The sequence below is a fragment of the Malus domestica genome, chromosome 08 (genome assembly GCF_042453785.1).
Source record: "Malus domestica chromosome 08, GDT2T_hap1".
Classification (NCBI taxonomy): domain Eukaryota; kingdom Viridiplantae; phylum Streptophyta; class Magnoliopsida; order Rosales; family Rosaceae; genus Malus; species Malus domestica.
Genome location: NC_091668.1, coordinates 8387532 through 8406683, shown reverse-complemented (window position 1 = coordinate 8406683; position 19152 = coordinate 8387532). Strand labels below are relative to the sequence as shown.

Below are 19152 nucleotides of genomic sequence, written 5' to 3'. Positions count from 1 at the left end.
TAATTCCACTACCTTCCTAAGCTAGAATTATCTACACTAATCTTGTATGTTGGTGGAATCCTCACCATTCTTCTAGACTCTTCCACCAACTTGAACTTTGCTAGAATTCTCTAGCATGTACATGGATCTTTCTTTATGCATTGGCTGGATCCATTATCTTTGGGTCAAGACAAGATTACAATTCAACAATCTTATTATTTATTGTTGCATCCTTCAAATCTTGTCGAACAAATCATCTAATAGAGTCGTTGTGTGATTCTTTGCTCTTCAATTTTTTTATATAAAATTCATCCAACTCAATGCGGTGTAGTGTGCTTTAAATATGTATGCACAGAATATGCTATAAAAACCACTGAAGTTTCTACCACTCACGACATGTAATTTTGAATCATCACTTCAGCAAGTTCAGACAAAGCTAACTGATAAGTTAATTTTCACTTTAGTTATATTGGAGCCAAATTTATGTATATCAGTCACGTGTTCTGCTAAAGAGAAGCATATATCTCCAAGTTACTGCAGGACACATTCAATTCAGCTGGACAATTTTGTGGAAAAATTTATTTTCTGAACTGCAGTGTGATATATACAGTGTAAAAAAAAGAACCAAACTATTTTCCTCTTCCTTGTTGACAGGAGCATTAGAATCATTCAATGATTATAGTATTGCTGAAGTATAAGGTTACTGACAGGACAACAAAATACTACATACGCCCTAAATCAAAGTATACGAAAATATCATGACAATGTAGAACTTGATTAAATTATGCAGCATTACTTTACCACCAAGTTGAAGTTATATGCAGACATAATTGAATGGTAGGCCAATTTTTTATTTCTTACAAATGCTTTGGCCAATAGATCAATCACAGTAGCAACTTTTGGCCTTCGAATTGACCTTCTTAATTTGCTGCTAATGTACATTGCCGCCTTATACGAATCGAACTATATATAACGCATACAGTTTTGACAAGGAATCTTATCATCATGTGGCTTCATTGAACGCAGCTGCACAGAAGAACTTGATAACCTTAATAATAAGCTTAAAATATTAGATGCATGCTTGATGGAGGTTTGCTTTAAGGGTAGGCAGTTCATGATCATATCACGGGGTTTGAGTTTGGCCAAGCTTAGTGCATTTCTTATTAATCCTCCAATATGGCGTCACATCATAACCAACCAGTCTTATGCTTGGAGTCTCACCTACCAGTCTATTATCTTACAGAGATTAGTAAACAATTTATGATTAGGTACAAAATGATTTTCATGTTTATAATTAACCTAGAAGTTGGATGGTGAGGATGCAAGAATCGCTGGCTATTTCGATGTGATTGCAGGAACAAGCACTGGTGGTCTAGTGACTGCTATGCTTGCAACCCCAGATGAGAACAACCGCCCGGTGTTTGCTGCCAAGGATATTACGGACTTCTACCTCACTCACTGCCCCAAAATCTTCCCCCCCCCAGAAACAGTAATGTCTACATGTTCATGTCAATTTTTGTTTTAATATTGATACAGAACATATTGTTCTTAACCGAAAATAAAAACCTTCTCTTCCGGCATATATAGTTTCTAATATGAACATTAACGTTTTAAACAACAGTTGTCCATTGTTTCCGAAAATGAATAAGATTATCAAAGCCCTGTCGGCCAAAATAGGATGGGAAGTATCTACATGACTTGGCCGGGCGGTAACTTGGTTTTAGAAAACTGCACCAGACATTGACGAATGTTGTCATTCCCACATTTGACATAAAACAGCTCCAACCAACTATATTTTCCAGCTATGAGGTAGGTTTGTTATTTTTTCCCCTGTTTATAGCAACAAAAAAAGAAGATATATAACTGAATTTAATATCTGCTTTTCTTGGGCGCTCAAGTGAAAAGTAAATCATGCTTTGATACTTTACTCTAAGACATATGCATTGCAACCTCAGCTGCACCTACTTCTCCCAGCTCACTATTTTGAAACAATTGACTCAGAAGGAAATGTAAAAGATTTTAACCTTATAGATGGAGGTGTGGCTGCGAATAATCCGGTATATGTACAAATTAATTCGAACTCAAGACCTTTTTTAACAGGTTAAACGTTATTTGGTTAATAAAATGACTTCCAACATTATTTTTTATCTTATTCCAGACTTTAGTTGCAATTGGTGAAGTGACAAAGACAATAATAAATGGGAGTGAAGATTTCTTCCCTATAAAGCCCATGGACTATGGGCGATTTGTTGAGAATAAATTTCACATTGATGGGAGGAGGAATCTTTGCATGTGCTTCTAAGTAATTGGGCTCATCATTTTGTTAATTGGTTTTATAGTAAAACCTCAACTTTTTTCATGGTATCATAGCAAGTTGTCTCACATATGAAGCTCAACGGCCACACATGTTCTACGTCACCCAATTTATGTTATCCACGTGCTAGGCTTGAAAATGCGTCATACGTGAGAAGACGTGTTGAAAATACATCTTACATTGATGAGATAAAGGATCTTCAATTTACAATTCCTTTTGTTGAAAACTTATTTTTAAATAATAGAGAAAAAAAAGAAAAATAGAGTATTAAGAGAGATTATCTCCTCCCGTAAACCCAAAGGCGAAGGGTCCTACACTTTTTGAGAGCACGCCTCTCCCCATTTTCTTATTAAAATAAATAGAGCACGCCCCTCACCAATGAACTCCGGGTGATCAACACCATGCCAAACAGTCAACAAATTCTCATAAAAATATGAGAAATATAATCCTGCACATAGAGATTACATTTACTATTTAACTACCTTGATTATAAATGAAATTGATACAAAAAACATTATGTTAAGGCTCATTTGAAATCTCTTTTGTAAGAATAGTTTTGCTCGTAAGGTTTAAAAATTCTATTAAAAATTCAAGTGTTTCTCTAAAAAACGTTTAGTCTATATATACTCCAAACATTATCATAAGCATTTTTAATTGTTAGGAGTCCAAAACAGGTTCTAAACTGAGTTAACGACTTAATACTATGCATGGAATATATATGTATATTAATTTTAATAAGACAATTGAACGGATTAAATAAAAATGCAGGATGGCACATTAACAGGACAAGTATCTTCTGTGGACAGCCGATAAGAAGAATTTTGATGATCTTCTCAAAGTGGGTGAAGGCCTTTTTAAAAAAACCAGTTAATTTGGAGACTGCAGGGTCGAGCCTTGTAAACACGAGTCCAATGAAGAGGCTCTAACTAGGTACACCATATCAATTACCAAAACCAGATATAAATTTCCATAATTTCTGAGGTAGAGTTTTAGTAGTAACAGAAAGTTGTAACTTGTGATTCTGCAGGTTTGCAAAACTATTATGGGTTGTTTAGATATAGACCCATACAACTCATATACTTCAGATAAAAACCCACCTATGAATAAACATTCAATCAAAACCCAAAATTTAAATAAATTACCACATAAGAAAATAAGTAACCTATTAATATAAGTTATTTACAATTTATGCCACAACTTTCTATAACTGTTCTCATACAACCATTATTAGCCAACCATTATGGCTAACGTTTTTAACAATTTCTTATATCAGTCTAATAATGAATTAATATAATTCATTAGCATATCTCTTAACTATATAACTTTAGATAAATTATTTTGCGAACACAGAAACATATATATGATAGTAAAATATAAAATAGAAGATACATTTTTTGAAAAGTTAAATTGTAGGTAAACTATATTCATACAAAAACAAAATTGTAGATACACTATTGTTGTGAAAAAAAAAAGAAGGTAAATATTGTATGTAAAATTGTAGATACATTACTGACACAGTAGGTAAATTAGTTTCATATAAAATTAAAAAGTAGGTAAGTTATATTCATACAAAAATAAAATTGTAGATACATTATTGTTAAATAAAAACATGTAAATTTTTATCCTAAAATTTGAACAATAGATAAATTATTTTTGTACATACATTAATTTTTAAAAAATTAAACAATATGTACATCATTAGCTTCACCAATTATACACAGTAGGTAAATTATTTTTGCTAAAACTAAACAATAAGTAAATTATTTTTTAAGATACATTAGTGTTGTAAAGATTAAATAACAGGTACATTATTATATAGGTAAATTATGGTAAAAATTTATAGTTGGCAAAAAAAAAATTATATATATATAGGTACATTATTTTATTGATAAATATTTTAAAAGATAGACTATTTCATTAAAAAATATATTTAAATTGAAAATTGTTATTAAGATTAAGAAAACTTTCCAAATTAATTCCTATATCAAATTAGAAGCAAATTTTATGAAGTGAGAGAAACATGAATCAACCAAATTCATATAACATGCAATGCATTTAGAATATTTGTGCCTTTTTTATTATTTTATTTTTGTAAAATCATTAATCCTCCTTAAAATCTGCATATGTTTAATTGTGCACATTAAACATGCAAAAAGGGGTATTTTAGGCATTCGAAAAATTTAAAATGTCATAATTAATGAATTTGCTTATGTGAAGTCTAGTCATTGGGTTTTATTCGAGTAAAAATGTTATGTCGGGTTTTATATGAAAGAAATTGAGTTTGAGGGGTTAAAGTCATATTTTCAGAACTATTATCTGAAAAGAAGTGGCTTCGCCTTGCAAGGTTACCCGTTGGACATGCTGCAAATCCTAACTGATATATGGCCCTAGCTATGAGTCTATGACCAAACTACCCATGATTCTTTTGCTTTTGTTTTTTGGATAAAAATTCATGACTCTTTTGTTTTTGTAATTAATTTTATTGATATTTAAATTATTGTAATAAAGTCAAGTTGGGGGCAAATGATCCATCTTACTGTTTAGATTATTCTTTTAATTTTTTTTTGTTTGGAATAGTTTTCTTCCGAATGTGGGAAACCCTGACCTAATGATTGACTCCATTTCGTGATTGAATTTGTTTCTCATAGACCCGTCAAAGAATTGATTTTAAAGATTGATTTTTCGTACCAGCAAGCAACCAAAGGAATGAAATAAAAACACAGAAGGCTGAAACAAAATGGAAAATTTATATATTTTTTGGTCGGAACTGCTCAAACTTTAGTCAGTTGGCAATATTGGAATAGTTAATTAATCTTTTTTTGCATAATTTGGTTATATATGAAAAAATAATCAAATAAAGAATTAAAAGATGAAAAAAATAATCAAATAAAGAATTACAAGATGAAAAATAATCAAAACCAACAAGTTGAGTGGTCTTTATTGGGAGAGAAAATAATGAATTTCAGCACTGAATTACAAGAGTTTAGCACTAATTTCACCGTATGGTTAACTATTTTTCTATATAGTGTCATTTTTTTTTAAAAACTAAAAATGTATTTATTAACTAATTTTCCAAAAAAAAAAAAAGAATTCTGTTGAAGGGAATAACAAGTGTTTGTGAGAGAGAGAGCAGGCTGAGTTGTGATCATCAGTTGGAGCTGGTTACGGCGCCCTTTCCATGTGGTGATCTCATTTCACGGACTTTCCTCTCCCTAGACAGAATTCCAGCAATCCTGCAGCACATATAGATTGATTAATAATTAAGAAAACAAATAGTAGTCAGCAATGTTTAATCAATATTATGAACATATGATCATGCTAAAATATGTATATAGTGGAGATATTTGGTGAATGATGATTAAATTATATCTACCTTACGAGAGCCTCTTCATTTGTAGATTGATGGGCTGGTTCAAATACACCGGTATCCAAATTCACCCTAGAAACAGGCTTTTTCAGCAATTTCTCTCCGACTTTTATAAGATTATTCAAGTTTTCCTCCGTAGCAATGTCCACCGAAGACACTGTCTTCTCCAATGTATCATCCTACAAACATAAATTTTCCTCACATAAATATGTTTCGACATATAATTGATGTTGCTTGAATTTATATACCATCTAGATTTATATAGCAATATAAGTATGTTATGTTGTCAAAAGTGTAAGTATATCAAACATATATATAGAAGGATCGATGTATACATACCTGAATTCGGAGATAACTTTTCTCACAGTTAAGAGCTTGGAAAACAGTGGCAATGTGAAAATCTACCATGTCACTACTGGCTTGGGTAAATACATCGACCAGTGGACAAGAACCTCCGCTGGTCAACCATGCCACAAGACCCCATTTAGCTACGTCATTGGCATGGTACTTCTCCTCACATTTTGCTGAACCAGTACCCAACGATACAACTAAGAACCGACCATAATCAGTTGGTCTCATGGAAAAGCTGAAGTCGGAATTTCCCTGGTGGACTTCCCTCGTCACTTCGCCTATAGCAACCAAAGCCTGATAAATGAACAAATATTATTAGATGAAGCCGTAGTTCTAGTTGGTAATTATATTGTCATGAATAGATATTTTTACATTAAATATAGGTGTTTTTTTTTAAAGGGAGATAACCGGTGGCAAGCCACACGGTCTTTACATTAAATTTATCCATATTCCCTAACCATGGCAACTATGTATTAATGTATACCGGGTTATTAGCAGCGACAGCACCATCAATGAGATCGAATTCTCTTGTTTCACCAGTGGAAGTTTTTGTTTCAAAATGATGTGCTGGAAGATAAGTTGGGGCTGCTGAAGTTGCAATGCATATGTCCGAGAGTAAAGCATCTATGCTACTGTTCTTCTTGGCCTAAAATCACCAACATATATACAAAATAAATATATGTAGAGATAGAGCAAACTTTTCAGAAAATTATTCCAAGCTAATAGTATAAAAAAATTAACCAACCTCATAGCTGGAGAAGATGGTTGGTTGGAGCCGCTTTATATCAAAAGTTGGGATTACAACGTTAGTCAATGTGTCGTTCAATCGTTTGTCTCCTAATTTTTCCTTCACTATCTTATGTAGATACTTCCCATCATACTTTGGTCCTGTCATAGCTTTTACCATATCCACGGCCTTACCAAATAGTGGAGCGCTGTTGTACGAGAAAAAAAATATCTGATTGTTAGCCACTATATACATGTGAAATATATGAAAGAAAAGAAGCAGAGAGAGAAGATTTCAAGACTTGTATATATGTATTCATGATAAGCTTATAAGAACATGCAAGGTCCCTTTCAAACAGATTTCAAGTTAAGTTTGTAATTAAGTAGGTACCTGTCCTGGGGGAAGATTTTCGGGCAGTGTTCGAGATAGAAAGCGTTAATATCTTTAGCAGAGAACAAGGGACGATCATGTTCATCTGGAGTAGTAAGCATGGCAGTCACCAGGCCACCTGTGCTAGTCCCTGCAATCACATCAAAGTAATCTGCTAGCCTTGCACCTTCACCATCCAGCTTCTGCATATGACCAACAAATTAAAGTAAAGATTAGTTAGAGTGTGCAAGCATATTATTCTGCATGAGATAAATTAAAGTGACGTTTAAAATTTTTTAATTTGAAGTTAAATTATGGGTTTGAATTGATATTTATACCTGAAGCTCAGACTCCAGGAAGCTGAGTATAGTTCCGGGGATAATCCCTCGGATACCACCTCCGTCAATGCTAAGAACAGTGACGAGGTTTCCATAAGTGGGAGACTGAAGAAAGGATCTTGCTCTCTCCATTTGAGAAAAAAGAGAAGACATATTATGAATGATACTCGGTCAGGGAAGGGTACGTAGGAAGGAAACGGTAAGTAGGTACTATTTATGAACTGGAAGAAAAATGCAGATAGCAAACAATTTGAACCTTAAAGAATGGGGTGATGACAAGATAATTGAGTGTAGAAAACTTGAGTACCTATCTACGCCTTATATAGAGATCTTTTCCCCTCCAACTTTGACCCAAAACTTGTATATATCCAAAACAAGTTTTAGTTCGACCTATTCCAGACTTTTCAAATTAATTACTGCATTCTTGTGGACATATTTAGTTAATCAAGGCATCAATTGAATCTTCTAGGTAATTACACTTTCAAGAATAATAGTCCACTTTAAATCTTATTTAAATTATACAAGTAAGATATTAACAATTAAATGAACAAGTCACTATGAACATGTTTTGGTGAATAAAGTTGGTGATTTCATGCACCTTAAGTACAGGCTCTGTTCTCGCATGTATGAATGGTAAAGAAAATTCAATCAAACAGATAATAGTCTTACGAGTGATACTATTTAAGCACACAAAATTGACATTATTGGTGTTTGATTCTTAATCTTCAACATGACAAACTTTCTTGATTTTATTTTCTCCTAATTGTTCTGAATTGTTTTTCGAGCAAACGCATACACATACAATCCTGAGCCGAGTCAATTACGAGAATTGGTCAGACTTCATGTGGCCTCTTAAACTGCAACAAATATTGTGGCAAAAAAGTCATCCCCAGATGACAAACTATAATTTTCAACACACATTACTCGACTTTTATGTCCGAATGATGTCCAATTCAACAGGACATAATTTCAGGGATAATATTAATTAGGGAGACTAAATTTATAAACCAATCAAGGATTAAGTAACAAACCAATCATCAACAACCACATCACTTGATTTACAAAATTGGTTTAAACATTTGGCAAAGTTAACTGATAAGTTAATTTTTCACTTAAGTTATATTGGAGCCAAATTTATGTATATCGGTCACGCGTGTTCTGCTAAAAAGAAGCATATATCTCCAAGTTACTGCAGGACGCATTCAATTAAGCTGGATAATTTTGTGGAAAATTTTATTTTCTGAACTGCAGTGTGATATATACACAGTATAAAAGAAAAGAACCAAACTATTTTCCTCTTCCTTGTTGACAGGAGCATTAGAATCATTCAATGATTATAGTATTGCTGAAGTATAAGGTTACTGACAGGACAACAAAATACTACATACGCCTTTAATCAAAGCACACGAAAAAAATCTTGACAATATAGAACTTGATTAAATTATGCAGCATTACTTTACCACCAAGTTGAAGTTATATGCAGACATAATTGAATGGTAGACCAATTTTTTATTTCTTACAAATGCTTTGGCCAATAGATCAATCACAGTAGCGACTTTTGGCCTTCGAATTGACCTTCTTAATTTGCTGTTAATGTACATTGCCGCCTTATACAAATCAAACTATATATAACGCATACAGTTTTGACAAGGAATCTTATCATCATGTGGCTTCATTGAACGCAACTGCACAGAAGAACTTGATAACCTTAATAATAAGCTTAAAATATTAGCTGCATGCTTGATGGAGGCCTGCTTTAAGGGTAGGCAGTTCATGATCATATCACGGGGTTTGAGTTTGGCCAAGCTTAGTGCATTTCTTATTAATCCTCCAAAATGGCTTCACATTATAACCAACCAGTCTTATGCTTGGAGTCTCACCTACCAGTCTGCATTATCTCACAGAGATTAGTAAACAATTTATGATTAGATACAAAATGATTTTCATGTTTATAATTAACCTGCCATGCAACTTGATGAGCTCTATCCAAGAAGCTACTCCAGAATATTTGAATCAAATGATAATCCACTGACACTGTACTTGGTTGGGTGCATGCATGCATATGAACCAGTAACTTGGTTGATATTCTTGGAAACTTAATGCAAGAAGAGTCTACAAGTACCGCTGTACTCACCAAAAAAGTCTAACTATATATTTGCTTAAAGCCTCTTCTAGAATCCATCTCTCTCTCTCTCTCTCTCTCTCTCTCTCTGAAAGTGTCATGGACAGAACCAAGAGTATACCATTACAGGCCCCAACTTACGGAAACTTGATAACGATTCTCAGCATTGATGGGGGTGGAATAAGAGGACTTATCCCAGGAACCATTCTTGGTTACCTTGAATCTGAGCTTCAGTAGCCAGAATATTCTGTTGGTATTCAAAGTTTACTAACTCAATACCAAAATATGTGGGTGATAAGTGTTGGAAAATAGTTATTTATTTTATTGTTTGAATTTGGGCTTAGCCCATTAGTATTAGGGTTTCTTTTTCTTACTTATTAGGGTTATGTTAGTTCTCTATTTATATGGTGTTTTGTAACTCGTAGAACACAAGTTATTCACAATGTAGTCTCTTAGGGTTTTGTAGCCGTTCCGGCATTCTCGGTTGTTTAATAATATTTTTATTATTTTGTTAATCTCGTTCGTTGCGCACTCTGATATTCAACTTGGTATCAGAGCGGGTTCGATCCTTAGGGTTCAAACAGTTCTCGTTGGTATCAATTTGTTTGTATCAGTTTTGTTTCCGTCATCTTCCACTGTTTGTGTTTTCGTTTTAGATTTGTTAGTTGTATTGATTGTTTGCAAGAAAAAAAAAGGAAAATAGAAAGGATCTTGTTGTTGCTGTTTGTTTGCACAGAAGAAAAAAAAACAAGGAAAACAGAAAGGTTTTGCTGTTTGTTCGCATGAAAGAAAAAAGAATGAAAAATGGGAAGGAAGGAAAGGATAGAAAAAAAAAGGCAAAAAGAGATGGAAAAAGAAAAACAATTGTTTGTTGTTAGTTTAAGTCCACGGGCAACAAGAAAAAAAATGGTTAAGTTTGTTTTTAGGTCCACATGAGTTGTTGGCCTATTTGGGATTGTTTTGTGACCGTCATTCGAGTACTTGAAATTGTGACCACTCGAGTGATAGTATTTGTGTTTGTTTGTTTGTTGCTACAATTGAGATATGAAAATCTCGTCCGTTTAGTGATGGGTTCTTTCCATACTCTCAACACTAGCCAATTTAAACCAGAACCAATTTGCCAGCCAGAATCAAGTCAAGAATCAAGAACCAGTTTGACAGTCAAGTCAAGTCAAGTTCGCCAGTCAAGTCAAGTCAAGTCCAGTCAAGTCCAATCAAGTCAAGTTTGCAAGTTCGCCAGTTTGCCAGTTCAAGTTCAGTCAAGTCCAATCAAGTCAAGTCAAGTTTGAATGTCTGCCAGTTCGCCTAATGGAGCCAGTCCTCATCTGCTTGTTTGCAAACCCATGTCGTATACCGCCATGAGTTTGACGGGGGGTGTTGGAAAATAGTTATTTATTTTATTGTTTGAATTTGGGCTAGTATTAGGGTTTCGTTTTCTTACTTATTAGGGTTATGTTAGTTCTCTATTTATATGGTGTTTTGTAGCTTGTAGAACACAAGTTATTCACAGTGTAGTCTCTTAGGGTTTTATAGCCGTTCCGGCATTCTCGGTTGTTTAATAATATTTCTGTTATTTTGTTAATCTCGTTTGTTGCGCACTCTGATATTCAACTATAAGTTTACAAACTCTATCACAACTCTCACTTTGCACTCTCAATAAAATTGGACAAAAAGAAAAAAGAAAGGAGGGAAGCAACAAGCTTCGGCAAACAATGCACTTTGATATATTTCAAAGAGTTTCCAAACTCAATTGCTGAAATGGAATGGGAATTGGAATGATATACTAAAGCCTAGCAAGAAGGCCTATTTATACAAAACAGAAATTGATTAACAATACAACAACATGCAATGAATGATGGTGTTCACCATCTTTACACCTTTTCACACATGCACCAGCTGCTAGCTAGACACTTTCACACACATGCTTTGCATCCTTCCAGCTTACAATCACCACCTTTGGCCATCAAATGGCAGCAAGCATGTTTGTAGTTGCTAGAAATGTGAATACAACCTGTAAAGCAACTAATAGCTAACAGCAACCATTTACAACCTGTTTTTATTTGAATTTCCAACACACCTCCTCAAATCAAAATGCCTTCATTCCTAGCATTTCACGTAGTAGCTGGAATGATTCAACTGGCAGGGGCTTTGTGAAGATGTCAGCCACTTGTTCCTTGGTGTGACAATAGACAAGTTCGATTGTCTTTTGCTTCACATGATCCCTCAGAAAATGGAACATGGTATCAATATGCTTGCTTCTTCCATGTTGGATTGGATTCCTAGCAAGCTTGATAGCTGAGATGTTATCCACATGATTCACAGTCGATTCCACTTGTGGATGACACATTGACTTCAACAGATTTCTTAACCAAATTGCCTTACACACATTTGAGGCTACAACAATGTATTCGGCTTCACACGATGACAAAGCAACAATTGATTGCTTCTTTGAAGTCCATGAGAAAGCTGTTGATCCTAGAAAAAACACATAGCTAGTTGTGCATTTCCTTTCATCTTGGTCACCTCCCCAATCACTATTTGAATAACCAAATAATTTTGCATCTTCACCAAAATTATAAAACAGACCATTGTTTATAGTACCTTTTATGTACCTCAAAATTCTCTTGGCGACCAACCAATGAGACTCCCTTGGTGTTTCCATGTACCGACTCACGAGTCCAACACCATAAACTATATCAGGTCTTGTGATTGTAAGGTACCTTAGGCTTCCAACCAAGCTTTTGTACACGGTTGAGTTTACAAACTCACTTTCTCCTTCCTTGGACAGCTTCAATCCAGTTACAACTGGAGTGTTGACAATATTGCACTTGTCCATATTGAATTTCTCCAATATATCTCTCATGTACTTTTGTTGAGAGATGTAGATACCGTCACTTTCTTGCTTCGCCTCTATGCCAAGAAAGTATGACATTAATCCATTGTCAGTCATCTCGAATTCACTGAACATGGATTGCTTGAACTCACAGAACATTGCTTCATTGTTTCCTGTAAATAACAAGTCATCTACATAGAGACAAATAATTAAGAACTCCCATTTTTCACCGTTCTTCATGTAAACTGAATGCTTGTATGGACATTTCAAAAATCCATTTTGGTGAAGGTAGTTATCAATCCTTGAGTTCCAAGCTCGTGGTGCTTGCTTGAGGCCATACACAACCTTCTTCAAACGATACACCTTATCTTTTTCTCCTTGTACTTGGAAGCCTTCCGGTCGTTCCACATACACTTCTTCCTCAAGAACTCCATTAAGGAAGGCTAACTTGACATCTAGTTAATAAATTTTCCATTTATGATGAGTAGCAAGAGAGATTAGCAATCTTACCTTGTCAATTTTTGCAACTGGAGCATAGACTTCATCATAGTCCACTCCATACTTTTGTTTGTAGCCCTATGCTACAAGCCTTGATTTGTACCAATCCACACTTCCATCTGCAGTGCGTTTGATCTTGTACACCCACTTGACACCAATAGCCTTTTGATTTGGTGGGAGCTTTGTCAACTCCCAAGTGTCATTCTTCTCGATGGCATGGATTTCTTCCTCTATGGCTATTCTCCAACGATCTTCTTCCACAGTTTCATTGAATGAGAGAGGCTCGTGGTCTGCATATAAGTAGAAAAGGCTGGTTTCTTCTTCTTTTTCTTGTCCATATATCTCGGTGAGACTTCTTAGCCTCACTGGAGTTGAGGAGTTGCTTTCTTCACTAGATGTAGGGCCACTCCTTGCAATTCTGTGCAATGGAGTTGTTGTGTTTATTTGAGCAGGTTGTTGCTCAACAAGTGGTACAACTTCTGGTTCTTCAAAATTAGTGGAGACGATCTTCTCTTTACTGACTTTTTTGTTGTTCCACTTCTATGCCTCTTCCTCACTGAAGATGACATCTCTACTAACCACTAGTTTGCCAGTTAGTGGGTTCTAGAGCTTGTATGCCTTGGACTCTTCACTATAGCCCACAAACACACACTTTTCACCTCTATCATCGTGTTTCCTCCTCTTGGCTTCTGGAACTTGAGCATATGCAACACACCCAAAAACTCTTAGGTGTGCAACATTCGGTTGTATCCACTCTAAGCCTCTTGTGGTGTCATCCTCTTGACACTCTTTGTTGGACATTGATTCAACAAACAAATCGAACAAGCTACAGCTTCTGCCCACAATTCTTTTGGCAAATTCTTCTCTTTAAGCATGGACCTTGTCATGTCAAGGATGGTTCGATTCTTTCTTTCGGCTATCCCATTTTGCTGTGGGGTCTAGGCAGCAGTCAGTTGATGCCTAATTCCTTGTTCCTTGCAGTATGCTTGGAAAGCATTAGAAGTGCACTCTCCACCTCTGTCTAATCTCACAGCCAGAAACTTATGGTTGCTTTCAGCCTCTGTGAGTGCCTTGAACTCCTTGAAGATTCTTAGGGTAGCCGACTTCTCTTTGAGAAAATAAACCCAAGTTTTCCTACTAAAATCATCAATGAAAGTAATAAAATACCTATTACCTCCATAAAACATAGGATCCAATGGACCACATATATCCGTATGTACCAACTGCAGTGGTGCCTTTGCTCTCCATGTATCACCAACAGGGAATGATAGCCGTGCTTGCTTGCTAAGCACACAACCTTCACATACTTGGTGTGTGGCTTCAATTTGGGGTAGACCATGAACCATTCCTCCACTTCACAGCAACTTTAGGCCATTGAAATGAAGATAGCCAAACCGAAGATGCCATTTCCATGACTCATCTTCCATTACACCGATGTTGCAACTCCCAATCTTTGTGTTCAACTTCAACAGGAACATTTAGTTTTTTGACATTTGAACACGTGCAATAAGCTTTCTCCTTGCATTCCTGAGAGTGAGAAACATATCCTCCATATGTATAACACACCCTTTTTGGAGTGGTTGACCAATGCTCAGAATGTTGGTCTTCATACCTGGTATGTAATAGGTATCAGAGATGTATTCTTCTTTACCATCCTTCTGGATGATTTTGATCTTTTCTTTGCCTTCAACTGGCAACTTTAAGGAGTCACCAAGACTCACAGATCCATAAGGCCCATCTTTGAGTTTGGCAAAAAACTCGTTCTTTCCACACATGTGGTTGCTTGCACCAGAGTCCAAATACCAAACATCTTGTTGGCTACTGATATCATGAAGTGCTAGTAAGACTGTAAATTCCTCACCGGCATTTCCACTTGATTCTGCCATGTTGACATGCTCACCATTTTTATATGAACATTCATTGGCATAATGTCCATATTGCTTGCAACTGTGACACTGGATATGCGCCTTTCCTCGAGTAGATTTCCACTCTTGAGATTGACCTCGATTTTATGCATAGCCTCAACCTCTTCCTCGGGCTCGTCCTCGGCTACGGTTGGATGAACTCCCACGACGTGTGTTCCACTGCCTACGACCAATTGTCAATATTCAACTTTGACTCCAAAGCTTGCTCTAGCATTATGGGGCTTGCATTCTTCTGAATGCATTGCTCGTGAACCAGGAAGGATCTTAGCAGTTCCTCTACGCTCATTTTCTCCAAATCCTTGGATTTCTCAATGGCAGTCACCACATGCTCAAAGTTGCATGTGAGTGATCGAACGATTTTCTCCATGACACGAACATCATCAAGCCTTTCGCCATTCCTTTTCATTTGATTCACAATTACAAGTACCTGAGAGTAGTAGTCTGAAATGTTTTCTCCTTTTTCCATATAAGCAGCTTCAAAATCTGCTCTTAATGATTGAAGTCGTACTATTTTTACTCGATCTACTCCTTGGTAAATTGTGCTCAGAGTGTCCCAAACGTGCTTGCTGGTTATTGCTTCTGCAACCTTCTCGAACGTTGAATCTTCTAATCCTTGATAAAGAAGATATAGCGTCTTCTGGTCCTTCTTACGTAAATCCTTGAGAATGTTCCTTTGATCTGCAGTATATGTGGCTTCTTGCTCGGTAATGGGTACAACATACCCACTACTGACACTTACACATAACTCATGTGATCCAAACAATGCCTTAAATTGGATGCACCATCTTTCATAATTTTATTTCTTCAATATGGGAACCTGAATCTGCACTAAGTTGGATGCCATAACTGTTGCACCTGCCAGAATGGTATTCTGGCTCTGATACCAATTGTTGGTATTCAAAGTTTACTAACTCAATACCAAAATATATGGGTGATAAGTTTACAAACTCTATCACACCTCTCACTTTGCACTCTCAATAAAATTGGACAAAAAGAAAAAGAAATGAGGGAAGCAACAAGCTTCGGCAAACAATGCACTTTGATATATTTCAAAGAGTTTCCAAACTCAATTGCTGAAATGGAATGGGAATTGGAATGATATACTAAAGCCTAGCAAGAAGGCCTATTTATACAAAATAGAAATTGATTAACAATACAACAACATGCATTGAATGATGGTGTTCATCATCTTTACACCCTTTCACACATGCACCAGCTACTAGCTAGACACTTTCACACACATGCTTTGCATCCTTCCAGCTTGCAATCACCACCTTTGGCCATCACATGGCAGCAAGCATGTTTGTAGTTGCTGGAAATGTGAATACAACCTGTAAAGCAACTAACAGCTAGCAGCAACCATTTACAACCTGTTTTTATTTGAATTTCCAACATATTCAATGTCATCTTCATATGCATCCTTATTAATTGCATGTTAGAGAACAGTTGCTAAATTATATTAATATTTCACATTACGTACTAAATCTCGAATTTCATTGATCATGTTGCAGAAGTTTGATGGTGAGGATGCAAGAATCACTGGCTATTTCGATGTGATTGCAGGAACAAGCACTCGTGGTCTAGTGACTGCTATGCTTGAAACCCTAGATGAGAACAACTGCCCGATGTTTGCTGCCAAGGATATTAAGGACTTCTACCTCACTCACTGCCCTAAAATCTTCCCCCAGAAACAGTAATGTCTACATGTTCATGTCAATTTTTGTTTTAATATTGATACATAACATATTGTTCTTAACCGAAAAAAAAAAAAACCTTATCTTTTTGCATATATAGTTTCTAATATGAACATTAACGTTTTAAACATTAGTTGTCCATTGTTTCCGAAAATGAATAAGATTATCAAAGCCCTATTAGGGCCAAAATAGGATGGATCTACATGACTTGGTCGGGCGGTAACTTGGTTCTAAAAAACTGCACCAGACATTGACTAATGTTGTCATTCCCACATTTGACATAAAACAGCTCAAACCAACTATATTTTCTAGCTATGAGGTAGGTTTGTTATTTTTTTCCCTGTTTATAGCAACAAAAAAAGAAGATATATAATTGAATTTAATATCTGGTTTTCTTGGGTGCTCAGGTGAAAAGTAAACCATGCTTTGATACTTTACTCTGAGACATATGCATTGCAACCTCAGCTGCACCTACTTCTCCCAGCTCACTATTTTGAAACAATTGACTCACAAGGGAATGCAAAAGATTTTAACCTTATAGATGGAGGTGTGGCTGCGAATAATCCGGTATATATAAAAATTAATTCGAACTTCAGACCTTTTTTAACTGGTTAAACGTTATTTGGTTAATTAAATGACTTCCAACATTATTTTTGGTCTTATTCCATAATTTAGCTGCAATTGGTGAGGTGATAAAGACAATAATAAATAGGAGTGAAGATTTCTTCCCTATAAAGCCCATGGACTATAGGCGATTTGTTGGGAATAAATTTCACATTGATGGGAAGAGGAATGTTTGCATGTGCTTCTAAGTAATTGGGCTCATCATCTTGTCAATTGGTTTTATAGTAGAACCTCAACTTTTTTCATGGTATCATAGCAAGTTGTCTCACATATGAAGCCCAATGGCCACACATGTTCTACCTCACCCAATTTATGTTATCCACGTGTTAGGCTTAAAAATGCACCACACATGAGAAGACGTGTTGAAAATACATCTTACATTGATGAGATAAAGGACCTTGATTTTACAATTCCTTTTGTTGAAAACTTATTTTTAAATAATGATAACACTGTGAATTAAGCTATACAAATCTATAAAAATCAGAAATTCCCAAAAGTAGAACCTTGAGGAAGAAGAAGGAAGAGAAAAGCTTTGTGTATTTGATAATTGTTTCCTTACAACAAAACCGACTTTCTTACCAATACAATGAGAGGGAAATATGTTTTTATACTACATCTCAATTACACCGACTTATGTCTTCAACAACTATTGCCTAGGTGGCACTGTTGACATGGCACTACTGACATGGTTAATACCCCCCCCCCCCCGGCGCCTCAATCTTAGCTAGGATAACGTAGCTTAAGATTGAAGCAATGTTGTAGAAAATCGGGTCCAAGAAGTCTTTTGGTTAAGACATCAGCAACTTAATCCTAAGTGCAGATGTATTGAACTGATAAATCGCCACTTTGTACACGTTCATGAACAAAATGGAAACCAGTTTCCAAGTGTTTGATGCGAGAATGCTGAACAAGATTCAAACTAAGAGCAATAGATAACTGATTATCACAAAATATAGTAGGTAGAGTAGGCAAGCATTCATGTAAATCATTAAGAAAAAGTCAAATCCAAGCAATATCTGCAGTGGTATGAGCTAATGCACGATATTCAACTTCAGTAGAACCACGTGAAATAGATAATTGTTTCTTCGACTACCAAGAAATTAGTTTTTCTCCCAAAAACACTACATAGCCAGTAATAGATCGCCTAGTGTTCAAATCAGCAGCCCAATCAGAATCACTATAAGCATTTAGCTGCAAGGAACCTTCTAAGATGTAAGTTAAACCACAGTGCATAGTCCCCTTAAGAAAACGCATAATCGTCTTAACCATTCCCAAATGAATATTTGTAGGAGCATGCATATACTGACACACGGTGTTCACAGCAAATGCTATGTCAGGTCATGTGAAAGTTAGATACTGAAGAACCTCGACAAGACTCCTATATAAAGTATGACCAGGCAACAATGTTATGACCAGGCAACAATGTTCCTTCTGAAGTCAAAACCTGGTTATGAGGCTTACATGGTGTAGAACAGGACTTACAATCATCCATGCCTGCCTTGTGAAGAATATCCTTCACATATTTAGCATGATTGATAAACAAATCACCATTGGATTTATATGTAACTTGAAGACCAAGAAAATAGGCCAATTTCCCCATGTCTTTAAGATCAAAGACTTCACTAAGGGTATGAATCACAGACTGGATTAACTAAGTGCTAGATCCTGTGATGATAATATCATCCACATATAGAAGAAGGATAACAACCTGAGTGTCAACCACCTTGACAAAGAGACTTGAATCAGAAACAGAGACATGGAAGCCAATTGCTTGTAAATAACTAGTGAATTTAGCATTCCAAGCCCGAAGAGCTTGCTTCAAACCATATAAGGACTTCACTAGTTTACAAACATGAGTGGGAAACTGAGGATGGATAAATCCTTGAGGTTGCTTCATATAAACCTCTTCTTACAATTCACCATGCAAGAAAGCATTCTTAACATCCAGTTGTCGAAGATCCCACTTATGTGTTGCAGCTAAAGAAAAGATTAATCGCACAGTCGTATGTCG

General features: G+C 35.7%; 1 protein-coding gene and 1 pseudogene across 1 annotated transcript; one reads left to right on the top strand and one right to left on the bottom strand.

Annotated features, from left to right (window-relative positions):
- Nucleotides 1-5202: 5202 nt before the first annotated feature.
- On the bottom strand, nucleotides 5203-7737 carry LOC114826505 (patatin-like protein 2). The gene is made up of 7 exons (XM_029106896.2): nucleotides 7446-7737; nucleotides 7129-7310; nucleotides 6757-6946; nucleotides 6496-6657; nucleotides 6000-6305; nucleotides 5667-5839; nucleotides 5203-5526 (listed from the first exon to the last, which is right to left on the bottom strand). Exons 1-7 carry the CDS (start codon nucleotides 7596-7598, stop codon nucleotides 5442-5444), a joined length of 1251 nt encoding a protein of 416 aa, XP_028962729.2. The 5' UTR covers nucleotides 7599-7737; the 3' UTR covers nucleotides 5203-5441.
- A 1901-nt stretch (nucleotides 7738-9638) lies between these two features.
- On the top strand, nucleotides 9639-17329 carry LOC108171018 (patatin-like protein 2; annotated as a pseudogene).
- Nucleotides 17330-19152: the final 1823 nt, after the last annotated feature.

Bases quoted from the DNA above. Each gene is read 5' to 3' on its own strand.
- LOC114826505 (XM_029106896.2), bottom strand. From the start codon at position 7,598: ATGTCTTCTCTTTTTTCTCAAATGGAGAGAGCAAGATCCTTTCTTCAG. The intron at 7,311-7,445 runs GTATAAATATCA...GGTCATATGCAG, and splicing joins TCCTGGAGTCTGAGCTTCAG to AAGCTGGATGGTGAAGGTGC. The intron at 5,840-5,999 runs GTATGTATACAT...TTATGTTTGTAG, and splicing joins AAAGTTATCTCCGAATTCAG to GATGATACATTGGAGAAGAC.